This window comes from Streptopelia decaocto (assembly GCF_964273445.1).
Source record: "Streptopelia decaocto genome assembly, chromosome: 1".
Taxonomy (NCBI): domain Eukaryota; kingdom Metazoa; phylum Chordata; class Aves; order Columbiformes; family Columbidae; genus Streptopelia; species Streptopelia decaocto.
In genome coordinates this window covers 11366395-11392740 of record NC_138663.1, presented here as the reverse complement: position 1 = coordinate 11392740, position 26346 = coordinate 11366395, and the positions used below count along the sequence as shown (strand labels likewise).

General features: G+C 36.3%; 1 protein-coding gene across 1 annotated transcript in view; it reads right to left on the bottom strand.

Annotated features, from left to right (window-relative positions):
- Positions 1-26346, bottom strand: part of CACNA2D1 (calcium voltage-gated channel auxiliary subunit alpha2delta 1) — a 396917-nt gene that overhangs the window by 195786 nt on the left and 174785 nt on the right. Inside the window, exon 4 of the mRNA XM_082061285.1 lies at positions 12622-12681. Within this exon, the coding sequence (XP_081917411.1) occupies positions 12622-12681 (60 nt within the window). The remainder of the gene's footprint in view (positions 1-12621; positions 12682-26346) is intronic.

The window sequence follows — 26346 nt, the reverse complement described above, 5'->3', positions numbered from 1 at the left end:
TCTAATCCCTCTGGCTGTGTAATGTATTAAACAATTCATGGTCATAAGTAACTGAATTATAACTTTTCTAATTAAGTAATTATGATCTACTATATAAAATGCAGAGCATATCCTTAAAGAGATTATTTTGCTTCTGGCAACAAAATGGACACTATTCATCTATAAACAACGTTATTCTCCCTTCCAGTTCTACACTTGTACCATGAAAAAAAATCTATATATATTCAACATAAGTCTAACAAACTTATTCATAAGCAAAGTCATGAAGCTTGCACTGCAGGTCGTGGAAATCCATTGACTCACCAGGTTAGATACAAAAAGGATATTTATTTTTAGACTAGAATGCCTTCTTTGAACTTCTATTCAAAGGCTGCACACTGTATTTTAAACCCATCATTTAAGCTCCTACCTCCTTGGGAACTTTACAACCGTTAATGACATTAAACCAACAACTAATAATACAAGGGAAAAAAACGAGTCATTTGAAAAATTTTGCAGGAATTTCCAATTAATGATGCTGGTAATTATTCTTAAACTTGACAATCTAAAGTATGGATTGATAGTTAGATTAATCATTAGTAGTCCATGAACCAACATGTGATCTTAAAGACTATGAAGGCAAAGATTTTAAACACAAAGATAAAATTTGCTTACGAATATGTCAATTTTGGCAAGAAATTAAGAAAATAAATGAAAAGCAACCACATTATTTCAATATATGTTTGGCTCTGAACAAATGAATTAATCTGAATTTGTGGTTTGAGCTATTCAAAATATTTTAAGTTACTTAATATAACATATAGCAATCTGTATATGTGTCAATAAAATGTACAAATGTTTTCCGTACTGCAAGTGTACCAACTGTAATCAAACCAACATTATCAAAATGATGTTTCTTTCATCCTCCTCTTTAAATGTGCACAGAAAACTTACAGATTTAATTCTGATAAACATTGTTTTCCATGGAATATCAATTACTACAAAATGTATGTGTTCATCTTACTTACTAAAAAATGTTTTGAAATGAAAGATGAAAACTTGTAAGACTAATTAGTGTATTTCCATACATACAGGTGCTTTGAGGATATATGCAATGGTTGAAACGGCTCCACAGACATAGACACATTGACCTCTGTTTCATTCTCTTCTCTGTTTCTCTCTTTATGAAGGAATAGTACATCAAAAAGATAGACCCAGTTTCAAAGTATTATATTTCACGATGGCAACATGTTACAATTACACAAAAATTTACAAACTGTTTAATGGGTTAGTGGGTTTTAGTAACCTCTTAGTTACCCTTTAGTAACCCCAATATCCCATCCTTTCAAATGGTAAGAGCTTCATTCACAGGCAGTTTGTGGTTGCAACGATACCGTGATTTCAAATTGGGTCCATCTTTTTGAAACACCCTGTATATGGCAAGGTGAATATATTACACAGTCACTGTAACTAAATTCCAAGCAAAATACCCAGACAAGGTTCATGTTTTTTAAGAATCTCACTGCAATACAAAAAATGCTTACGTTTTGCATACTTTTCCTTAAGCTGCAGCAGCAGAGGGTTTTATATTTCTTTTACTTTCCTCTTTTTTTCCATATGTAAAAACTAAAATACAAAGTGATTACAACTGGTGTTTCTGCAGGGAAATCAAGTACACAGTATTTTGTCCTTAGTATTACAATACTGTGTAACACAGGAAAAATGAATTTTCATATATAAATTACGAAAGTCTGATCCAAACTTGGGATCACACCTCCCATAGCTGACACTGACCTCTGAAGTTAATGATCTCAAATTTCATAGAAGCACTTGATTTTTTTCCCTGTGTGTATAAGTTCTTCATTTGATTTATTCAATCACTTAAAAGTGTGCCCACAAAAAAAACCCCACACAGTTACACAAAAAAGGAATTGCTATAACTTATCTTCTACAATTTGCATGAAAATCAGGAAAATTAATAAACAAACAAACTCTCAACTTCCTTCTAAATCTGAAAAGTACTTTTTGAAAAGGTAATGAAGTTCAAAACATGTTGGACCATGTTTTTTTTCAGACAGCTTTGGTTCACAAATGTGTCTGGCTTATTGACTATTAATTATTCTAATGGACTTCTTACAAAGATAAATCTTATCTGCTTCATTAAGATTTTACTTTAAATGATTTTGTAAGCTCTCCAATATCTTAGAAGAAAAGCAACTGCAGACGGCAGTTTCCAGGCTTTTAGAAATACCCCTTGTTCACCTAACTAATAAAGACCAGAAGGAATCATAATTTAATTATTCAGCTTTGGCACAAGTCTAGTGCATGTCGTGCACTCAATCCCTGCAATAAAGCAAAGCTCCATGACTACACCTTATTTTGGAAGCAGTTCAGTAGCATGAGACAAGCCAGCAGCTGGAAAATGTCATTCATTTTATGATTTAACATAAAACGAAGGAGACTTTTCTGGTTAATCACTACAAGCAAAAGGACGATATAAAAATAATTAAAACATAATTATATTTCTTCCTAATTATTTGACATATTACACTGGTATGCTAGAATTTATGTAGAAAAGCAGTAAGGTTTAAGAGCTATATCAACATCTTGATATTATGTTTCTCATTCTCTATTTTAACCATTGCACTGGGTGAAAAGTTATTTGTGTGTTCTTCCATGGATCACAACAGGGGTTTTCTCTCACCATTTATTTGATGCTTATGCCACAAACTGCAAAGAAATATAGAGACATCCAGACTTATGAATAAACTGGTTCAGATAAATCGGCAGAGTGAAATGCTTGGATGAGCATTTGCACTGTCACTAGCACAAGCTGCTTCATTTCAGGGAATCTCATACATCTCTTGACAGCAAACTGTGCAGTTTAAAAATACTTCATATTCTTTTATTTATTTTTTTTTAATAGTAAAAGGATGTGATTTCTTATCACCACCCAGTCCTGTCACTTTCTAGAGGTAGCAGAGGGGTTCTTTCTTGGTTTTGCTTTTTTCCCTGAATACTATGAAACACAAGTAAAAACTGCCAATACAAATGTTATTTGAAAATGAGGAACAAACAAAAATAAAGGAAACCAGGTACTGGCTACATCCTCTGTGCTTTTGTGAAACATGTTCCAGTTGTTGAAAGCATGCACACTCCCTGGTTTCAGGCCTTGAAAATATTTTCTTCTGAGCTGTACCACTTCACATTATTTCAGAAACTTTGAACAGGAAAATACACAAATGCACACACACATATTATGGCTTAGAGCCTCCTAGGTATCACTAGCAGAAGTCACCAAACCAGGTCTAGCTTGAACACTATGCCACTTGGTCCAACAGCCAGGTCCGTAGATTTGTTCTATTCAGCAGTATAGGTTTATAGAAGTAAGCTTTAGAAATATAACTGAGTTCTAATTTTGAACTTAGTTCTTAGAGAATACCTCAGAGAGGTATGAAATATGCACTAACAAAAAGCGTTAAAAAGAGGAAAATATACAGATTTGAGATTTCTTCTGCTACCGAAGGGTCGTTTCAGCTGCCAAAGCCTTGCACAGTTGTCCGGCTGGCACTGCTGGCTCTCTGCTTTTTGCTACCTACCCATCCTTGGCAAGGGCTAGAAAGTGCTGAATTAGCCAAGGCTTTAAGCAGGTCCCAGGCTCTACTCTAAAACTATCTGTGATTCTCATCTGCATTATCCACCAGTTTTCCTTTTTACCGTTCATACCTTTAAAAAGCAATTCTCCATCTTGAGTGCATTCTCTCAAAACATTACTTAAATTAGCTGAAAGCCTTTATGCAGCAATGTTAGTATCAGCAAATCTTTACAGATATGTTTCATAAATGTCTTACGCAAAAAAGACTGTATTGACGATTACTGCTCTGTAGTTCTCATATCTATGCTGTTCCAGGGCTTATTATGTTTTCCTCAATACCAAACATTATGAACGGTATCCAGACCAAGGAAAGATTTAAGGTAGAATTGCTTTGGGAAAAAGAGAGACACCAAAAGAGAGAATGGAAGTGTTTGGAATTAAATCTCCTATGTCCTGTGCTCTCTTTCCAAGTCAGCTGCCAGCAGAAGAAATAGCAAGAGACATCACTTGTGACTAACACATGTATTGATAATATTTTCAAAATAATTCAGTCTTAGTCTAATAAGTTTTTTTCTACTGGTATCCCTCACCAAAAGAAAACAAACAAACAAACCAAACAAACCTTTGCTGCAGTAACACAACTCTAGCACAAAATATCTGCATATACTAGCAAGATAAAACTAAGATGTTCTATCTGAAAGGTGGGGAAGTGCTATGGCAAGACTTCATACTTCCTCAGTGCATATTTTGAAATACTTCAACTCCCATACCCGTGGCAAATTGGATGAAGTTAAACTCGTCTATACGGAGAACATTCAATCTATTAGAAAACTTTTTTTTTTGAAGTCTTCTTTCACTTTTTAAATAGGAAAAAATCACACACAAAGCATAGAAAGTTTTATCAGGAGAAAACACCAGAATTTTCTGCAGACACAGAAACATATCAATAGAAGCAAGCTTCTTAGTTTTACTGTTCCCATGTGTAACTCTTAAGAAATGCAAAAGTGAAGTTCTTCTCTTGAGAAGTGGTAATGCCCACAGGACTAAGAAGAGAATCCTGCCTGAATTATTCATCAGGGATTATTCATCCATTTTTAAAATGAAAGATCTGTTCTGGATTAGCATAGTCATATTTATGCTTTTTCTTCATATTTTCAAGACAGTTACAAATACATAGTGTTTCACTGAAGTATAATTTGAGACCAGTAAGGTAGGTTAATACTCCTTTCTCCACAAAGATTGGCACAATCCCTAAATTCGATGTGAAAAAGGGGTCAGGATGAGTGTAACGGGCAACAGAGGGAATGAGTTTGCCTAGGACATGATGGAAACAGAGGAGATGGGTTAGATCCCAGTTATATAGGCTAGAATGAATGAAGGACAAAGATACTATTAGTTTTGAACTGAAAATATGTGGTAAAGAAGCTTACAGACAAAACAAACAGCATCCTTAAAGTCCATTTCTAATTGATTTTACTGATTCACCAAGGGTAGGAAAGCAATGCTAAGAATTACTTAACACAGATTGAATTTGAAGGTGAAATGGAAAATAAAAAAATAAAAAATAATTAGCTTCATCTGTATTTCTAATTCAACGAACTCTTAGAAAATATGCACAGCTGCAGTCTGCAAAAAGCTTTTCTTAAGATATCAGGCTTTTCTTTGGTAAGTTAAAGTACATACAGGCTGTTAATAAATTGAGTGCAATAGTACATCTTGCCTTTAATAAGGTGTTTGTTCAGAAAGCACATGAAAGAATCATTCAAAACGAAGGTGATAATAATGCATTTGTATGGTGTCTTTATAATGAGAATTTACACCTTTCTTTTTTCCTTTCCCAGCTCTTTCCCTCCACCCCTTTTTCAGAAGCTGCACATTTTTTCTGGTCAATAAGTGAAAAGAGGATTAGATGTCTTTTAACATATTTGATTTTTCAGAAAAAAAAAAAAATGAATGCTTGAAAGATTGAACAATGATTGAAGCCGTTTCCTTACTTCACTCTTAAAGCTTTTTTGGCAAGTTCCCTATCAGTGAAGCACTTTGCTGTCCAGATGAGATTCTTGTAATGATTTATACTCAATATAAGCATATTAAGAGATGACAAATAACCAAAATCTAATGGCTAAAAGACAGCAGAAAAGCTAGCTCCACTAGTTACACATTTAAGGTCCTTGCTTACATGTAATCTTAATTCCAATTGTAAAGCTACTTTTTGACATCTTTATCAACTTCTTAATTGGCTTAAAATGTGAAAAGATATATAAATCAAGAATTACAAACGTGGTTACAACTGTGTTCAAATTATTAATCACACTATCCTTATATAGGAACACATTAGATCTTAAAAAATGGAACAAAAGCATGGAAGAGTTCACCTATGGCAACTCAAATTTTAGAGGACATCTACGATTTCTATAGGTATAAAACTCCAGGCAAGCTACCAAGAGGTGTTACCCTTTACAAGTTTTCTAATGACCTTGAAGGGTTTTTTGCCCTTAAGACTAATTCTTATACCTAACTAGCCTGTCCTATATATTTGTAAGCCACAAGGCATCACTGAGACTTGGTGAAAATAAGATCCTGTTGGCAGTAGGGAACGACAGACAAATTCTGGTGAAGCCCATGTCACACGTCTCCATGCAGACTTCAGCAGGGACGTGTTCACTGTGAGCTTCCACATTGGAGATGAATCTGTTTTGACTCCATACAGAGGTCTCAGGAAAGCAGGGTGAGGGTGCTTCCAATGCTGTATCTCTCACATGCTTTTGAAAAAGCACGACCAAAAAACTTGCCAAAAAATACCTGTTACTGAAATGCTCACCCTACACTTTTCTAAAATGAAAAGGTGTAAGTGATTTGATAAGCAGAGCCACCCCTAAAACCATTGAATTTCAGTAAATATTATTCATTCTTATTTCGTCTGCAACTCCCCTTCCCACCACTGCCAGTGTGCACACTGAGCTCTGTCCCTGCAGTAGAAAGATGTCAAAGGACAAAGAATCACTGACTGAAAAAAAGGTGGTTTCACTCCTTTCAGTGAGATATGGTACATTTGATTTAAATTATACACAAATGAAAACTATATGTCACTGAAGGTGGCACACAGCTCTTCAGAGAATAAAAAATTATCCTCCATAAAACCTTGACCATCTGCCTGTCAATTTAAATCAATCATTCAGCACTTTTTTTTTTTCCAAATCACATTCGCTTTAGAAGTGTGAGGCCTTATTCAAAATGTCAAAAATCAATAGAAGATTTATTTTACTGGGTTTTGGATCAGAGCATTGTGTGAAGATACACACAGCTTTGACACTTTGCCCATGGTTAGTGTGGTTAAACTCTCACAAAATTCTGAAGGATATATGACTGTACTGGGAAAGGATCCCACACCTACTGGGTGTCTGTGGGGACGGTTCCCTGTACCCCAGGTCTGGAGACTAATCTGAACAGTATCATTTCCACAGACGCTCTTTACATCCAAGAGGACTATCAGGTGCAAGCAATAAGAGAGTTTTTTTCTGTTTCAGAAGATGAATGGTGTTAACTAAGTTGCCTCTGTAGAATGAAGCAGCATTAAAGCTGAAACAAAAGTATTGTTTTGTTCATTTTCCAGCTGAGGCTTTAAGATGCAGTGTTTTAGCATTGTTGTAACATCCACACTAAATTAGAGTTTTGAAAACTAAAATCTTCAGGAGAGGTCAAGCACAGAGATTCCTACTACTGCTGCTCTGCTCTTGCAAGTCACCTCTCGGATCAACTCTTATGATGAGCGACTTGTTTTATCTCCGTTATTCTTTTTATCTTCCATTTCCTTGCTGAGCAATTTTTCACTACAGTATTAGGCTGCCAATATTTGTACAAGAAAAAAAATCATAATTCTAAAGTAATATTTTTCTTTTCAGTGCAGTTAGTACATAAACACCAGCCTACACATTATCATCACAACAAATGCTATCTTGGAAATACCAGGACTGATGAATCATCATTTACACAGAAGAATATAAAATGACAGTATTGGTTAAAAGATAAGGTACATTGAAAGGATATTTCATGTTGCATTTTAATGTGATAATTCATTCCTAAAGCCTGAGTTTCAGTCTTCATACAAATAAGTGGATGCTAATAGGCCATCTATAAAGACTTGCCTTGTTAAAATATGAATGAGATATCCCTTATGTTTATACGTGTGTAAGTACAATTAATATTGCAACCCAACTGGAAACAAAATTGCTTTAGTTAACCAACCATTGCAAGGCAATCAAATGTGGTATCAGATGTAATTGTAGAAGATTCATTTGGGGAATAACAGCAATTATTCCATACAGAATTTTTCCCTCCTTCTTTCAACGCACGTACAATTTTTTTCACACATCTCTAAGCCAGAAAATTAATTGGACCATCACAAGTGTCAAAACCACTCCCTTTTCATTCTGCAGCACACAAGAAAATTCAGACTGACAAGGCTGTTTCATTTAGAAATATTGGTTTGTACCTCTGATTTGTAACTGCATTAATCTAAAAAACATTTAAGAAGGTTTTATTTCTCCAGCTATATGTGCAGCTAGGGAATTGGGCAACATTGATGGAGCAGGAAGCAGAGAACAGCATTTCTTTATTTTCCTGAAGCTAAGTACTCGGGATTCGCCTTCATAAACTTCAAAAATGTTCTCTAAAGATGTAATAGTTTTATAACAGGCAAGTATTATTTTATGGTTCTAAATGTGAACTGCAGTTCAGATATTTTAATTGTCTTTGAGCTTAATCAGAAAACAACACGTTGCAATCCAATATTAATTATATTTTTTTCCTTTTTTACATAGAAGACATTCAGTATTCTTAATTATTAGCAATTAATATTCCTTTGAATAATTTTGCACTTCTTAGTAAATTAATTAGTAATTGCCAAAATTATTTTGATATTTAATTGTCAATGTAAAATGCCAAAATCCATTATGATCTCTATTTCGGTCACCTAAAGACTAATAGTAAATATGCAAGATACATGCCCTTAACTAATTTAAACTTTTATTTTTGCTTTTGAGACACTCAACATACATCTGGAAAGTGCTCATTTCTTAATAAAAAAAAAATATATATATATAAATATATATCTAGCACCCAGTGTGAATCTATGTCTTTGGAAAGTTATGCAGGATGACAGCATGACAGGAGTATGAAAATACTTTGGCTAACAAAAGATATTTGCTGTTCAAGAAGTTGCTGGGTCACTGCTTTCCTGGCTCAAATTCATATCAGTCTGAAATTTCTATACTCATGGCAATTTTTTTGTTTTGGTGAATATAAACCAACTATTTCAGATAAAATTAAAACACGATTTTAAAATTGAAAACATTCATAGCATCATGGAATCATTTAGGTTGGAAAGGATCTTTAGGATCATAGAGTCCAACCATTAAGTCAACACTGTCAAGTCCACCACTTCAGGGATGGTGACTCCACCACTTCCCTGGGTAGCCTGTTCCAATGCCTGACAACCCTTTCCGTGAATAATTTTTTCCTAATATCCAAACTAAACCTCCCCTGGCTCAACTTGAGGCCATTTCCTCTTGTCCTATCACTTGTTACTTGAGAAAAGAGACCAACCCCTTCCACGCTACAACCTCCTTTCAGGTAGTTGCAGACACAGAGAACATTCTCCTGTTCTCCAGGCTGAACAGCCCCAGTTTCCTCAGCTGTTCCTCATCAGACTTGTGCTCCAGGCCCCTCAGCAGCTGTGTTGCCCTTCTCTGAACTCTCTCCAGCACCTCAATGTCTTTCCTGTAGTGAGGGGCCCAAAGCTGAACACAGGATTTGAGGTGCAGCCTCACCAGTGCTGAGTATAGTGGCACAATCACTTCCCTGGTCCTGCTGGCCACACTATTCCTGATACAAGCCAGGATGCCGTTGGCCTTTTTGGCCACCTGGACACACTGCTGGCTCATGTTCAGCTGCTGTCAACACCACCAGAATCTTTTCCCCCAAACAGTTTTCCAGCCGCTCTTCCCGGAGTCTGTAGCACTGCCTGGGGTTGTTGTGAACCAAGTACAGGACCCGACACTTGGTCTTGTTGAATGTCATACAATTGGCCTCAGCCTCTTGATCCAGCTGTTACAGATCCATCTATATGGCCATCCTACCCTCCAGCAGGTCAACACTGCTGCCCAACTTGGTATCTGCAAACTTACTGGGGGTGCCCTCAATCCTCTCATCCAGATCATTGATAAATATATTAAAAATAACTGGCCCCAGCACTGAGCCCTGGGGAACTCCAGTCATGGCCAGCTGGATTTTACTCCATTCACCACCACTTTTTGGGTCTCTGGCTGTCCATCCAGTTCTTTTTCCATCACAGACTACACCCATCCAGGCCCTGAGCTGCCAGCTTCTTCAGGAGAATGTTGTGGGAAACAGTGTCAAAGGCTTTACTGAAGTCTCAGTACACAACATCTACAGACTTTTCCTCATCCACTAAGTGAGTCACCTTGTCATAGAAGGAGATCAGGTTGGTCAAGCAGGACCTGCCTTTCATAAACTCACGGTGACTGGTCTTGATCACCTGGTTCTACTTTCATTCAACCACAATTAGTAAGAAAAAAGGGGTTTTAGTAGTAGTTGCGGATATGTGTTTCCATTGATGGTTTAGTACCAGGTTTCTTTCTAAAAGGTAAGCAAATTCACTCCTTAAGACAATTCTGACAGTCTTTACATGAAATTATTAACTGAAATAACAAAAACTAGACTGTAAGACCAAATCTGGATCTTCAAAGATTTTTCCTTGTAACACCTAATTTCAAAAGACCACATCTGAGGATACTGAATTTTTATTATAATGTGAGATTAACCTGCAAAACAAAATCTTTAATGCTTATATGCTTCTTTTGCTGCAAACTGTACAATAAACATTAATCTTTTGAATAAGGTTTTAGAACAGGCCCTCTGGCAGTCTTCTGATTGACCCATCCCTTGTGGCACTGTATAGACCCTGGTATAGACCCAGCACCCATTGCCCTTCCTCTTTTGGATTTGTTGCACCGAAATCAGCCTATCTATACTTCCCCAGAAGGAATGTTTGTGGCATTTTCACCCTAAAACTCCAGAGGCCATTATTCAATCTGGCTGTCAAAGACATTGCTGATTGTGGGCTCATTAGAAGCAGAAATAGACTGTCCCAAAGAGTTTCTTTCTACAGTGATTTGTGTGCAATGCTAATGGAAGGGCTTTCATCACCCAAAACCAAACCCTGGAAAAGAAATAAACCTCATACAGTACAGTGAAGACCATTCCTAATGCTATCAGAACCCTCATTCACAGAAAATTTTAAAGTATATCTTGTATTTTCCATCACAGTCATTAGAAGAAAAAAATCTTCCAGTGAAAATTAAGTTTATCAGAAAGATCTGTGTGCAAACTAATTTGAGCAGGCATTTTCTAAGAAGAAGACTAGCAGAGAAGAATGATTACTTCTGGCAAAAACGAAGCAAATCAAATTATAGGAAGCTTAATACATTTATTTGAAATTTAATTTCATAACCTAATGTCAAGGTTATTATATAGTGTACACTGTTCTCATCCAAATTCAAAACAGTAAAGCACAAGCTCAGTTTGCAGTTACTTTATTATAAATCCAACTGCATTCCTTTTTTTTAATTTTATTCTTACCATAGTCTTTGTCTGAACCACAACATTAATATAAAATCACATTTCAAAATTACTTTTGAGATCTCTCCTTGGCAATGAATTACGATGAGACCAGAACACTCTCTGGTATGACTGACTTCTACTGCAAGTAAAAGGTAAGAAGAAAAGCAAGAGCTGAGATGATGTTGTTGATGTGATGCCAGTGTGCACAATAAGAAGCAAAATGATGAGAAAGAGCATCTGACTGTATTCACACTGCTCCGCACTGAGTTCATCAAACCTGCAGGTTTTGTTTTCCATTCAGAACAGACACAGATTAGTAGAAAAGGTCGCTGTAGCATTCTCATTATTGCGTCCCTATGGAATACACATTCGCGTTTGATCCTGTATTAGAAGCTGTGCCTGTTCCAGAGAGCACACACCGAAAAGCATTCAGGCTGTGTCCAGACTCTTTTTGTGCTCCTAAAAGCCAGTTAGTCTTACCTGAATTATTTGTCCTGACTTTAGGGTTTTTTTGTTTGTTTTCAGTACTCGACCATTAAGTGTCTGGGCAACACTGGATCACAAAGGACATTATAGAAAAGCACTGTGCATTTAACTCTGCCCCTGTGATTCTAGTGGATGTGGAAACACAGTCTCAGTTTATGGCAGAATCACGTCAAAGAACCATCTGCTTTTGTTTCTGAAGGGACAGGTAATGAACGCATAATAGATGACTTTGACACTTAGCAGGGAGCTGTAGCCTAAAATTAGCAGGCTTATAATCATGCAGAACAACATTAATTTTGCTTGATCGGTAATGAAGAATTAATGATGTACATTGTTGTTTTTCAGTAAAGTCTGAAATTACTGAAGAAGATAGCTTAGTGTTGGACCAGGTTAGAGTCTCTTCTAGTTTTACTAGAATACTGAAGAGACATAATTATTAAAGTACAGAAAAGGATTCTAAAAATGAAATCTATGACTCTCAATATAAGCAGTCACATAGATAACCACAACCTTCTGTATAAAGCTTTTTCCTGCTTTTTTTCCACCACATAGCTACAACTTGTAAAAATCTTGTCTGTGATTCTGTGTTTCTGTGCTTGAAGTAGCACACTTTTAACTGACAGTAACCATAGCTCAGATGTCTTCTCTGCAATCATTGCTCATATGTCAAAACAAACAGATGCCTTGTGTACATCTCAGAGCTACATCCCTTTGTCTGTGAAGCTTCTGAAGTGAAAAGTCCACTTTATTCTCTAGACACCCAGAATGAGACTCTGTTTACTGAATAAAAGAAAATGCCCATTCATATGCAATGAACTCTTCTGTGGTGGATATATAAAAAATGTGTTTGTATGAATATAGTTAACATTTCAAAGAGGAAAAAAATAAGAAGGGTTAAAAGGAGAAAAACTGAAACTTACTCCAAACTCATCCCTCCACTGATGAGATGCTTGGTACTTCTCTGCTTCTTTAGCAAGGCGCTGGAAACAAAGAAAGAGAGGACATACATTTTAGTCTTTACTGATTCATCATATAGCAAAGTCTTTTTTATTTTCTTCAAATACATGTTTTCTCTGTATGATTTTCTATATAGCTATGCTTTTTTGCACTTACGTGAAAATTATGTATATTTGAGTAAAGATGAGCAATCTAATTTAAAAAATGCTACTTTCTGTATTATTTCCTTATTTAAGTACTGTAATTATGCATTAGAAAGCTTAACCCTCATTCCAATGTCATTTAAGAAGTTCTAGTTAAGTTCAAAATCCATCAATATCTTTCTGAAAATACTTTCTCCTTACACACACCACCTTGCCTTATATGTATTAATTTGATCATCCAATGACAAGTATTTATTAGAATCTTAAAACACTCTACTATGGACAGTTATTTCTCCATTAAATTATTTAGCTTCAATTATAGGAAGTCTTGACTTCCCCTGTGATTATTAGGGAGCCATAAAAACTCAGTAATTTGAACTAGCTTGTAGTCTGGTCCCATGGACTGATTGCACTTTAGCAGATGGAGAGTAACAGGCTTGCTCCTAGAGGGCATATTTCCCGTTTAAATTAATTTGAAAGAAATCCAGTTTGCCCACTTAGCCCCCCGGGAAGCAAAGCATGGCACACAGGAATGATCAGATTTTGCTCTTTGAAATCAATCTCTTGTGCAGACACATCCATTGCGTTGGTGACGTCTCTCATACAAAATCATAAGTCTTTGTAAATAAGCTGTTTGTACACATCTATAAGAAGCATTTAAAAGTTGCTGAGCGTGATGTGCTCTCCCATTGAGCTGCACACAGAGCGCAGTGCCTGCAGCCCTGCAGGCAAGAGCCCGGCCTGAGAGCAAGAACCTGAAGAAGCAGCTGCCTGATGTGAATGAAGTTCATGTGCACTCAGACATGTCCTAATCATTGAGTGACTTGTTTCAAGGACTAAATCATTTTATAGCCCTATAAATATCTTAGCAAGCATCTCTGGTCCCTTTTTAACAGAAATAGTCTGGATGTATTCACAGATACCCAGGGATGGAAACGCTTTGTTGTGTAACAACATGTGTGCAGGAAGTCTGATGATCCTTTTAATATTCAGACCAGTTCCCACACAAAATGAACTGGTGGTCTAAGTCACATTTTCAGTTGAGTCAACTGTCAGTTCTCAGTGACAACCAAAAGGAGTACGACCAGAAAGTTCGCGTAAGCTGGAATCGCGGTGATATTGCTGTCAGAATCTCACCTCAACGCCAGTCTGGGATAGCAATTGCTATGGTATCTGATCCTATGAGGGACCTCCTTCTAACAGCTATCAGGATGATAAATTTCACAAAGCAAAACTGAAGACCTTCTCCTTTCTTTTTCATTTGCAGTCATCCTATATAGACAAGAAAACCCAACAAACCTGTGTGCTCTGCTGCCAGAAAATCAGTGTCCCTTCTCATTTGTTTTATTATCAATTCAAATGATTATGAGCTATCAGAAAATTACTCGCATCCTACAGACATTGCCAACTGGATGTACCTTCCAGAGTAGCCAAGTACCGCATTTACAAAAGCAAAATTGTAATTTGTTGCATTACACTGGGAAAAAGCAGAGCCCAACTCTCCCTTGACCCCATTGGACAAAGACCTCAGATACCTGCAATATTTTCAGTTTTCTGGTAATATACTAGAACAATGTGGTCCTTCTAATTTCTCCACTCAGTGTAGCCCGTTCTGCATCTAAATTTGCATATCCTCTGATGAGTTCAAGCTGATTCCATCATGCTTCACCAGATTGTAACAAAGTAAGATATGACACATACTACACATCAATAGCTGCGGTTGCTGTTGCCCTCAGATTTCCCTCACAGCCTGCTCAACTCCCTTAAGGTACACAGCAAACTGCAATTGTTTTCTACAAAAGATAGCAGAACCCAAATGCACAAACTGATAGATGGACTATGAAGAGAAATACATAATGAGCATTAACATTACTGGGAATTTTGCATGGAAAGAAATGCAGTCACGCTTGAAATTCCTCAACTTCAAGAAAAGTTGGTAGATTCCTCAGCTAATCTGCACTATAAAGCAAAAAAAAAAGTAAAAGCAAATAAAAAGCCATGTTTTCCCTGAAACAGATAATCTTTTCCATCAACAATTCTTATAAATGCTACAAAGATTATTAGTAGTCAGTATAGTTGCTGTTAGCCAAGCCTAGAATAAATCTGTAAGTGGTCACGAGAAGAAGACATTTGGTCTCTCAAAACAGGGATAAATATTGTATTCTGACCATCTGTTAGTGCAACAGAACAATTCTGCAATTCCACAGCTGTGGAAGTTACCTATGCAAAAAACACGCAGGATCATTTCCCAAAAAAACAGTTGATTACAGTACTCTGACTACCCAGCTCATCTCCAGCAGAAACCTTTTAATCAACACTTATGTGCAGGCTATCACAAGGATACAGGTCATGTAGGGACTTAATTTGCAACAAGTGAGTGTTTCGAAAGATATGGATTGACTAATGGGAAGCCCATGCATGCAAAAAACAGTATCATTCTCTCCCCTGAAATATCTTATATTTTTAGGAAGACAAAGGAAGAGTATTAATTAAATATATATATTAATATACATATTGAAGCTAAGGTGTTCATGGAAGTTCTACATTTCTATGCAAGGACAACCTTGCTGTTATAGCAACTTGGATTCTAATAACGGAGATACCCACCCTTCTACAGAGAGAGCTTTGGCAAGATCCAGAGTAAGAAGTCAAGGCTCTTGGGTCAAAAATAGCTAGATTGCGAAGTTACCTATGCCCTTTATGGTGACACAAGGAGAGACTAATTTTTCATCTCTCTCAAAGAAATCACGCCTGCTGCCTTTTGAGGTATGCAAATGCTAGGTCTTGCCTTCCCTGTTTTGATGGCAGGGCCTCTGGAGAATGGCAGCAGAGTGACACAGGAGCCACCTGCCACCTCCCATTTCCCTGCTCATTACAATATGGGCTTAATAAGGTAACACCTCCTTTAACACCGTGACCCACTGCAGTTCCCTGCAGGTTTCTCTAGCAAATGCTAGAAATTTGAGTTTCATATTTTTACCTGTAAGAAAATAAGCAGAAATGGTTCTAAACCAAAACAATATTTCTGCCTGATAGGTTTTAATCATTTCTTACTTTGTACCTCTGTATGTGTGCTGTGAAGACAAAAGCTGTGAGTTGTTTTCAGGCCTTGAATGAAGCTCTATTTGACCTCATCTTTTTTAGATAGAGAGGATGAAAAACCAATCACCACTAAAAAAGGGAAAAGAAACAAAACTAACATGTAACAGAAACATTCTGTCATCCTTCGAGGTACCTAAAAATCCCTACTTTGTGCAGCCTGCTGGAGAACGAGGATTCTCAAATTACGGCAATGAAACTCAAATTACTCTGAAGTAGTACATAAATTGAGAGACTATGACCAGGAAAAGAGGTCTGCAAAAGTTAACAAAATGCTGTAGCATCTATTCCTACACTTTTGGAGGATGCCCGACAGCTGTGAGATGATGTTTCAAAGTAAGCAACCAAAAGGGCTGATGCTAGATTTAGCCAGCGTGATTGACACAGTAGCTGATGTCAAATCTAAGGTGTTTGAAAACACTGAGATTAAACAAGCATTTGTTTAGTAAATGTTCCTAGATTAAACAATATTTTCTACCTCTATTATTATTATTATTATTATTATTATTATTATTATTATTATTATTATTATTATTATTATTATTATTATTTTAACCTTTTGTGATAAATGACAACTGCTTTCTCCCATGTTATTTTCTAAACATTGTGCAGGGTGCATTATCAGAATACTTAGTTTGTCAACAAAAGAACAATTATCTCTTGAAAGACAGCCACTGCCGACAAATAACTATTTTTATTCAAACTTTGAAAGAAGTCAAGTTACCTTCCACTAGATTTCCATAAATCTTTCAAAGAGAATGATTACCTTTAAAGCAAAACAGTTATTGGGAAACATAGATAAGATGCAAGTGTTATTTACTGCATCAGCCTATGAACTTTTCTTTTAACATTTAAAGGGATTATAAAAGATTACACAACCACACATTGAAAAAAAAAAAAAAAAAAAAGAAAAAAATGAAAGAAAAACAAACCAACAACTAAAAACCCAAAGCTCAGCTGCCTGTCAATCTCAAATTTGTCCATTGTCGAGGTCTTGTCCCCAGATTCCGAGTGCACGTTACTGTCTCTGAAAGGCAGCCTTTGATGTGCCACAGAATGCAAAAAAAGAGACCTGAAGGATCTTTATCTGATCAGTAAAGATCAACTCCCTAGAAGGTCTATTCATCTTCTAGCCATCACTTTTGTGCACATGTCATATCTTTATCTCCTCCCAGCCAGCACAGAACTCTGGCAGCTAATGGCTCGATTACAATTATACTCAGTACAATGAAATCAGTCTTTTTCTGTACTTCTCACTGTCCTTTAAGTATTTTATCTTGAAAATAATATCTTAATACCCCTTGATATAGTAAGTTATCATAAAATGTGTAAGCTTAGAGTTATTAGACATCAATAGCCTCACAAAGCTTTATAAAATACCAAATACATGAAATTTTTAGGCTATTTTAAGAAGATAGATACTCAGGGAGAATATAGCAATATCACGCTTAAATAGAAAAGTGTAGGAATATACAATGAACTTCAAATCCTGATTTTAAAATAAGATCCAAATATAGAGTCCCTATTTTGCGTGAACAGCGTAAAAGCCACAAACAATATGTGTAACAGCAGTTTCAAACATGGTTTTCGTGTATGCATCTGAAATACAAATAGTGTTCTTTTGTAGATTATTATGAATTGCACATCACTTACACATGAGAAATATGAGGGAAAAAATTTGTAAGACTGGGATGAGGTGTCTGAAGTGCCAATGGAAATCTGATACTGTTATTTCACTGTAGCTTTATAACCAATTGACAGAATGGCATTTTCACTTCAGTAAACTGTTACATTCTATATTAAACCAAATTAGAACTATTTTCTTTTGCCTTGATTTTACTTGCATAGACTGTTTTGTTTTTGTAGAAACTCTTGGTGATGAATTAGTTAAATACCCGTGAATTACCCTGTTACCCTATTAGATAAAAGACCCCCCAGTCTGGCCCAAGGGGGTGTGATTTCAACAAGCAACTGGAAGGTCAGTAGACTAAAAGTGATCTTGGGAGTGCTGATAACAGCAAGATCATAACCTCCATGTAAATACACACGGATTTCCTTTTCTTTGTCTTTATTTCCTTATTCCCAGTGGGGCACGGAAGGGATTAATAGGGACTGATTACCTATTTACATGTAACTTTAATGATGATATTTGCCATATGACCTTCCTCACAAATGGGAATTCATAATAATTATCAGCACAAAAGCTGATTCATATTTGGTGAAGCTGTGGCACTTAAGTTTTGGTAAGACGGTCACAATCATAAAACAATATCTTAGATTGAACCAAACACATACCTAATTTTGCTGATTAAAACTGTAACCACAAGTTTTGAGATTTCCTATGCCAATTTTTCTTTTTCTTTCAAAAATATTTTGATCGCTAACACTGTAGCACATAAGTTTCCATGATAATTCGTATTTCCCTACCTCAAACAAGAACTGTTATCATATGCATTGCTGTATTCCATTATGTAAATACCATTATCTTCAGTAAAATCGTAACCACAATTTTGATACTTACAGAGGGTTTTTAAGACTTTTTTTATGGCAACCAACAGCAGGTTTTTGTTTTGTGCTGATCTGCCGCATGGTTTTATTTCATCTATTTACACTGCAGAGTCCAAGCCTCCCTCCCACTCCAGCATCTGCTGTGACACATCATGGCAACGTGATCTGTGCTTTGTTAATGAGGGTATCTGAAGCATATAAGGTCACAGACAAAGAGTATAATAGGTCTCCTATATTCAACATAGACCTTGTATGATATATTCCCCAGCTACTATCTGGATTCAGTTTCGCTTTTGTCATTTGAGGCAGCAGATGAGTCATATTCACAAGGAAAAGGGGTTTGTTAGAGGCCTGCTGACATTGTGAGCTTTACCAAAACAGTCTTCATATAAATTACTGGTCCAAATTTATACGTAATCTAAAACAATCAGCAATTAGCATATTTTTTTTTTTTAAAGCTGATGTTATTACACTTTGGAGCACAATTCAAAATAATGCCTCCAACTTTCTCTTCCACTACTAACCATTACTAACAACCTAAATTGCTAGATTTTTTTTCCAATTCCACTCAAATTTAATTAAACAATAAACACAAAATTACATGTTTTGTGGGCTTGTCTAATACATTTCAAGCCATTTCTGTTTTATTCACATGAACAGCAATTCTATTTCAGACCTTCCTAATCAGTTTTTCTAATAAGATGACCTCATACCCAACACAAAGCTGTCATGTCGGCTAAAGAGAGTTTAGTGGAAAAAATGTATTATCACCTTCCATGTATTTAGAAGACAGGGCTTTAAAGGATTTCTGTATCTATTAGCAACTGTAATGTAAATAATTATGATTCAAGACAATATTCCTATTGTTTAATTAGATGAGTGAAGGAAGAATCAAGATGATGCACCACAGAGTAATGTTACCCTTGGAGTGGATTTTCAATCTCAAAAAGAAAACTTATAATAAATGAAACCACTGGTCTAAATAATGTCAGAAATCAATAGGAAGTGAAACCTGACCTGACCTGCAATTACAATAATGCAGGTGAAGTTAGTGCTTTCTAACATTGATAATCATCTTGGTTTTAATAGGAAAAACTAAAATAGACCACAAATAAATATATCACACATGTGGCTTTTGACATCTAAAATGTCATGTGCAATCACCTGTCTCTGAAAAGACTGTCCTATAAGAAAAGGCAAAAAGGGTAAAACTGAAAGATCATTTGGCACAGTAACACTTCACTACATAAAAGCAGATCTTCTCTAAAACATGGCCTAAAAAAATCTCCTCTCTCTCCTCTCCTCTCCTCTCCTCTCCTCTCCTCTCCTCTCCTCTCCTCTCCTCTCCTCTCCTCTCCTCTCCTCTCCTCTCCTCTCCTCTCCTCTCCTCTCCTCTCCTCTCCTCTCCTCTCCTCTCCTCTCCTCTCCTCTCCTCTCCTCTCCTCTCCTCTCCTCTCCTCTCCTCTCCTCTCCTCTCCTCTCCTCTCCTCTCCTCTCCTCTCCTCTCCTCTCCTCTCCTCCTTTTTTCCCTTCCCTTCCCTTCCCTTCCCTTCCCTTCCCTTCCCTTCCCTTCCCTTCCCTTCCCTTCCCTTCCCTTCCCTTCCCTTCCCTTCCCTTCCCTTCCCTTCCCTTCCCTTCCCTTCCCTTCCCTTCCCTTCCCTCTCCCTCTTATTCTGTGGATTTAAGAACTCAATTAATTGTAGCAAACTATCAAACAGAGAAGACAAAAGTGATATAGTGATAGTACTACTTCTACTCATAAAAGAGTGCTGAAAGTGGTTTTTAAATATATTATAGCAAAGTAGGATACCTAGTTAAGCATAGTTAGAATTGAAAATTAGTCAAATGTAGAGTTAAGGTAAAAAGATCTCTCATTCTGTCCTGAAAAGAAACCTCAGAACAGCTGAAACTAACCACCACTGAAAATCACCACTGAAGAATGGCTAAAGAAATAAATAAATGCATGTAATTAAGCAAATAAATAAAATGTGGTAACAAATACTTGTCCAAACTTCTGGAAAAGCCATATAGCTGGGTACACATCTGGGTGACCACACAGGCTATGGATGTTCCAAAAGGAGATGTTGTCAAATACCAGTTGGTAACTGGAAACTTACTGGTTGCCACCTCAGCTTGGTCTCTAATATTCATAGTCCTAACTGGTGAGAACATTGATACTAGAGGAAAAGAAACCTCTTATGAGCAGTCAAGGGGATAAATGAAGTGTAGGTGCAAAAACATTGCTGAAGGGCACATTTCTGAGTACCAGAGAACAGGCCAACTCAAATACAGCCACAAGGAAGAACAGAGGGAGCACAAAATTCTCTTCCATGATTGGAGCACTGAGTCCAGTCCATGAGGGATGAGATAAGATTTGTATGAAATTTTGTGCAAACTTAATATGCTGCAGAATGAGTGTACAAAATAATTCTGTTCAACTATTAATAAACAGCAGCAAGGAATGTAGGAAATTCTCATCAGAAGGTAGAAAAACAGCACCTTCTTAAATTCTACACTTTCTGCATTTATGGGGAGAGGGAGGAGGAAGCAGGTTCAGTCCCCAAGGCTGAGTATATTTGTAGGATGCTCAATCAGGCGATTTGAGAAGCTGGGCAATATTATGACAGCTGGATACTGTCAAAAATGTTTCAGTGGACAAGAGGGTAGGATAGAACTGTAGATAAGGGCATGAAGAAAAACGATCAGAAAAGAGTAAAAAATAGTCTGTCAAATGCATCTTGACATCTAGCAGTGAAATTTTGCTAGAGTGCAGTATAGAATCAGCAAAAGACCACTTCTTTTAGTATATAATTTATCCTGCACATTTGCAGAGGTTTCAAACCCTTAGAGCTTATTACATTTTTCACTCTAATAATTCATATGCCTTAAATGCAACTCACATTAGTGTTATATTTTTAAACAAGCTCAAAGTGAAGGACACACGCTGAAACCATTAGACTGAAATTGCCAAGTGCTCCGACAAATCACAAATTGCATAACAGCACCAGCTCCGGTTCAGCGCCTGCCTTAGGAAACTCTTTCAAGCTTCACAGCTGAGCTGGTAACTTCACAGGCGTGATTAGAAGATGACACGTATATTGAGCAGGCATGCCTTGTTACCCTGTTTTTTCAGCCATAGTGTATGTTTAGTTTTTAACAACCCAGGGAGAAATCAGCACTACATAAATGTATTTTTGAAATATCAAAATTAATCAGCTCCAAAACAAGAGTTCTAAAATGTCAACAATGTAATTTTCCTCTAACTCAGAAAAAAAACCCACCAACAACCCAAACCAACCAAACTTGGATGCAGTTCAGCTTGCTTCATAGCTCCCTTAATATCTCCTCATTAAGTATCCAGTAAAAACAAACAAACAGAACACCCTTAGCTGCTCAAAATTTATATACATTACCAGTTCCATTAAAATCTGACTAGGATCTAAATGGGAACAGACACAACTGAAATGCAAATGGAGCTGCCTCATTTTAAAGGAAAAGTATGAAAAGGAACAAATCAGGTCAACACCTCCTTATTAAGGACAGGGAGAAGCAAACATTGGTACAGGCTTGCAACATTTATGCAAGAAAACCACTAAAGAAGTCAGTTATCTTTAAACAAATAGGGGGTGTAACAGGAGCTGCATTTTGCCTCGTTGTTTAACCAAACTGAACAACACATTTAACAGAATCTTGTATAAAAGTTTAACAAAAATATATCGAGTTATGTCAATATATATGCAACTTAATAACAAAATTTTATATATATCACATGTATCAAATATTCAGACTATTGTTTGCAGTATTTTTTTTATTTAAAATTATAGCATTCTTCTAGTTAATGCAGTTCACAGAAGTAGGTATGAAACACTACATTTAAAGTGTAGTGAGCACTGGATTTCCTCACACTTTGTGTGCTACAGAAGACATTTAGATGTAATGCTGTTATAATCCCCAAAGAAGATTAGAAATCTGGCAATTTAAAGTCTCCACTGAAGATAGAGTCAGCTGCCTCTTTTGGCCACATCATCAGAAACAAAATTCAGCTCTCTTAGAATTGCACAGATATTTATATAAAGAACAGAATCCAGAATTTCAAGAAATAACAAAAGTGACCAGAGCTCATTATCAAATCTTCCTCTGTAGAGCAGGACTAAATAGTTTTATTTCCTTAAGATATATTCATAACCTAAACCAGCACAATGAAGTCCAAAGTAGTTAATAATTTGCAATAAAATGGAGATAGCACTGAAGACTTCAGTAGTGTTTCCAGAAAAGGGCCTATGAAATATGCAACTTTATTCATAATAAAATTCAGAGCTTGAATGGTAGAATAATAATGTGAACTTAAAAAAAAATAAATCTGTACCTTCTCCTAGGTTCTCAGATGTATAGAACAAAATCAATCTGAACTTGAATGGTTAAACATTAAAACAAAATGAATACAATTCTTAAATATATATATATATAAAGAAAACAAACAAACAAAGAAAAAACCACAGCTGAATAACAAATGTGGCTTTAACAAGGCAAGATAAGTGTATTAACAGCTTTGCATTTCAAGGAAAAAAGTGGAGCAGGTGGTAGGCTATAGCTGCTGAATAATCAACTTGATCTCATCAACAGTCAGGGGGTGAGAGCCAAGAAAACGTGTTACTGTTGGCAACAGCAGAAACAAATGATACGTTAATACCACATGCTATTTTCAGGCAACATTTCCCTAATGGAAGTAATTCTAGTCAAAAGAAAGAAGTGTTTAACTGTGAGTCCTGGAGAAAACTGAGTGCAAAGGAAAATGACCTTCTACTGGCAAATAATGAAAACGTTTTTTATCTTTCCAGAGAAAATGTGTCAGTCGTGACAGACGTGCTAGAAACACTGCGAAGCTTCAAGTACTCCTACACCTGGTTTGCGCTGGGGTAACAGGACACCCAAAGCCCCTTTAGTTCTTTCTTATTTTGTAGGGTGAAACAACATACTGCTTCTAAACTTTTCCTAATGTCTTTCAAAAGAGGTGTTGCAATCCTAATCTTCTCTTACAGATACAAGTTTTAACTTTCAAGTGTAGCCGTGCAATGTTTTTAAAAACAATTTGTGTCCTTCATCGTTAATTTATTTTCTATAAAGTAATACATATGGTCTTACCCTCCAACAGAAAACTTTCTGATTGTAATATAAAAATGCCTAAAAATTACAAGCAGACAAAAATCTAGGAGGTGAATTCTGAAAATGGTGTCTTCTACCTTTTCTCAGTCCATTTAGCTTCTGTAGTATCTTCCCATGTCCTTTGCACATGGAAAACTCCCAGCACTTTTATGTTTGCAAGCAGTTTACACTCAGATACACCTTCATTTCCCTGCTCTCAAATGCAAGTTTTATCCTAATACAGCTGCAGGGTTGTAAAGCTACACTTGCTCAACTTATAATGTAAAACACTTTTAGCATATAAGTATTAAATGTATACCCATAGGGATAGCTATTAAAAGATCAATATTAATATATTAAACATTTCAGCAAATGCTTAAATATCTCTCAAGGTCACCAGATTCCCTAAGAATTGGTCCTTTAGGATGAAATTCAAACCCTACTAAAGTTCTTGTGAGGACTTTTATTGACTTCATTGAGATTGCCCTCCTGCTGCCTCGAGCCCTGTGTGTGTGAGATCATGAAATTTATAACCAGAGATATTCTTCTTCCAGATTCAGTGGTCACCAATAGCCATGCAAGGGTTTGGCCATTATTTCTCTTCAGCACTTCTTGTCATGTCAATGTCAGATACCAGACAATGAGTCACCTCTTTCTTCTAGACAGTGCAATGCAGTACAGTGCATTTCTGGGCCTTCTTGTGATTATCAAGAAAATCCAACCTGGCTCAGGTATACAATTAATATCTTAAGTAAGGGAGCTGGTTCCCATTTCTGCACTATAAAAATTTATTTATTTATTTATTTATTTATATGTGAAAAAAAAAAATCATTTTGAAACCTACAGTTTAAAAATGAATGCTGCATATTGTCATGGCTACAGAAATATTTAATATCCTTTCACAACCAGTGTGAAGCAAATATTGTTAACAGTATTTAACATAAAAAGGCAAGTGAAGCAGAAAAGTGAACAGATTTTACCTAAGTCACACAAAACACTAGTGCCAGGTGCTAGTAACACCTAAGTCCATAAGATTTATCCTCTAGGTAAACCTTTTGTATTTTCCTTTCAGTTCTTTTCTCCCTTTTTATTCTATACATGACCTATATCTATGCTTAAAATATATTTGAATCAGCATTCAGATTATAATTTCCTTCCATTTTTTCCAAAAAGGAGAAGAAGAAGGAGAAGAAGAAGAAGAAGAAGAAGAAGAAGAAGAAGAAGAAAAAAGACAATTAAAAAAAAAAGAATTAAGAGACTTTGCACTACCGTCACAGGTGACACATTTGAGAACTACTACAAGCGGTTTGGGTTCATCCGTGATGACTTCCACCAAAGGTGTTTAATTAGGATGTCTCACACTTTTCTGTGTATGAAAATCTAATTGCCACCTTCTAGCTCAAAGAACACAATCACGAAGCATTATCCCATCTCCAAATTGCATAAGTGTCTTTCTCATGTTACTTCCACATCTGATGTTACTTCATATTTTTTGAACCATAACAACAAATTTAGCGCCTACAAAAAGCGTGTTTTCTTTCATTGCACCTAGTGCTGCTTACTGAAAGCCATCATCAGAAGCAAATTGTGACTAGAAAAAAGAAAGATGAAAAAGTTAAAACAAAATTATAAAAAAGAGAAACTAGATAGACATGGCAAGAATGTCACAGTACAAGTATATCTTAAAGCAAAATGTGGCAGTACCTTGCCAGACTGGATGTTTGATGCAGGTAACTCAGAATGGTGCAGCTGACCTGAGCTGCACTTAAAACCTCAGAGATCTGCCCACAGGGAAGAGTTTCTTCCACAGTCCTGTTAAACTGGCAGAGGTGATTTTCAGAAATCAATCTGAGCGTTACATCAACAGACCTGAACTGAAACTCAAAGGGGTCTGGCAACTTATTAAAGGTTTATCAATTTTTAAAACTTAACAAAATGTTCCTGTAGGATTTCATAAGATTGAGTTGGGGCTATATTCTTAAGGGATTCTGGAAAACAAATAATTTACATACGTGGAAAGGCAGATTCTTCTGGACTCTTCCCTGATATATGAAACATTAAGATTTGAGAAGTCAAACACTCTGTGCTCTCATTTAGGTCATTGGCTGCATTGAAATGTTGAACCTCTACTACTGGAGCTAGAAAGTGACTCTTAATGCTAACAACAGAAGCATCTTATTCTCCTGCATGAAACCAACCTCTAGATTTAGATGTGCATACTGCATTAGCATAGAGTCAAAATGCAATTTCATCTTCATGTTGCACCACACGATGACTTGAGTCATCATAGATTAGCATTCCCATCAACGCATTCACTTGCATATAGAACAGAAGCTTCAAGTAAACAAAAACCAACCTTAAATTAAATTACAGCTAAATTTAATCATATATTGAACTCTTCACCTGTCATGTGGTCAGATGGTTTTATCAAACTTAAATGTAGGGTATAAAGAATTGTGAACTGAGAAAATCACCTACAATGTTCAATATGAAGAATGAGGTGAGAAGTGACAAGAGGGATCCCTTCCACCATGTTACCTTATGAAAATATCCTGCTTGGAGATCTGGTTCAGGAAACCAGACAGCCTGACATTCCTTGACAGCTGAACAGTTGCATGGTTCAGTTGTGTTAGGCTCAAGAGGAGATGAAAAATAAAGAAAATTAACTTTATTTAGCAAATTAAAACTGCATTTTCAAGATTGTTTTTGTACTATTATTATTAGTCACTTGTCATCACAAGTCTCACAATACCTTTCTGCAAACCTTAGGTCTTTGACTTAGTTATGTTATTCTTA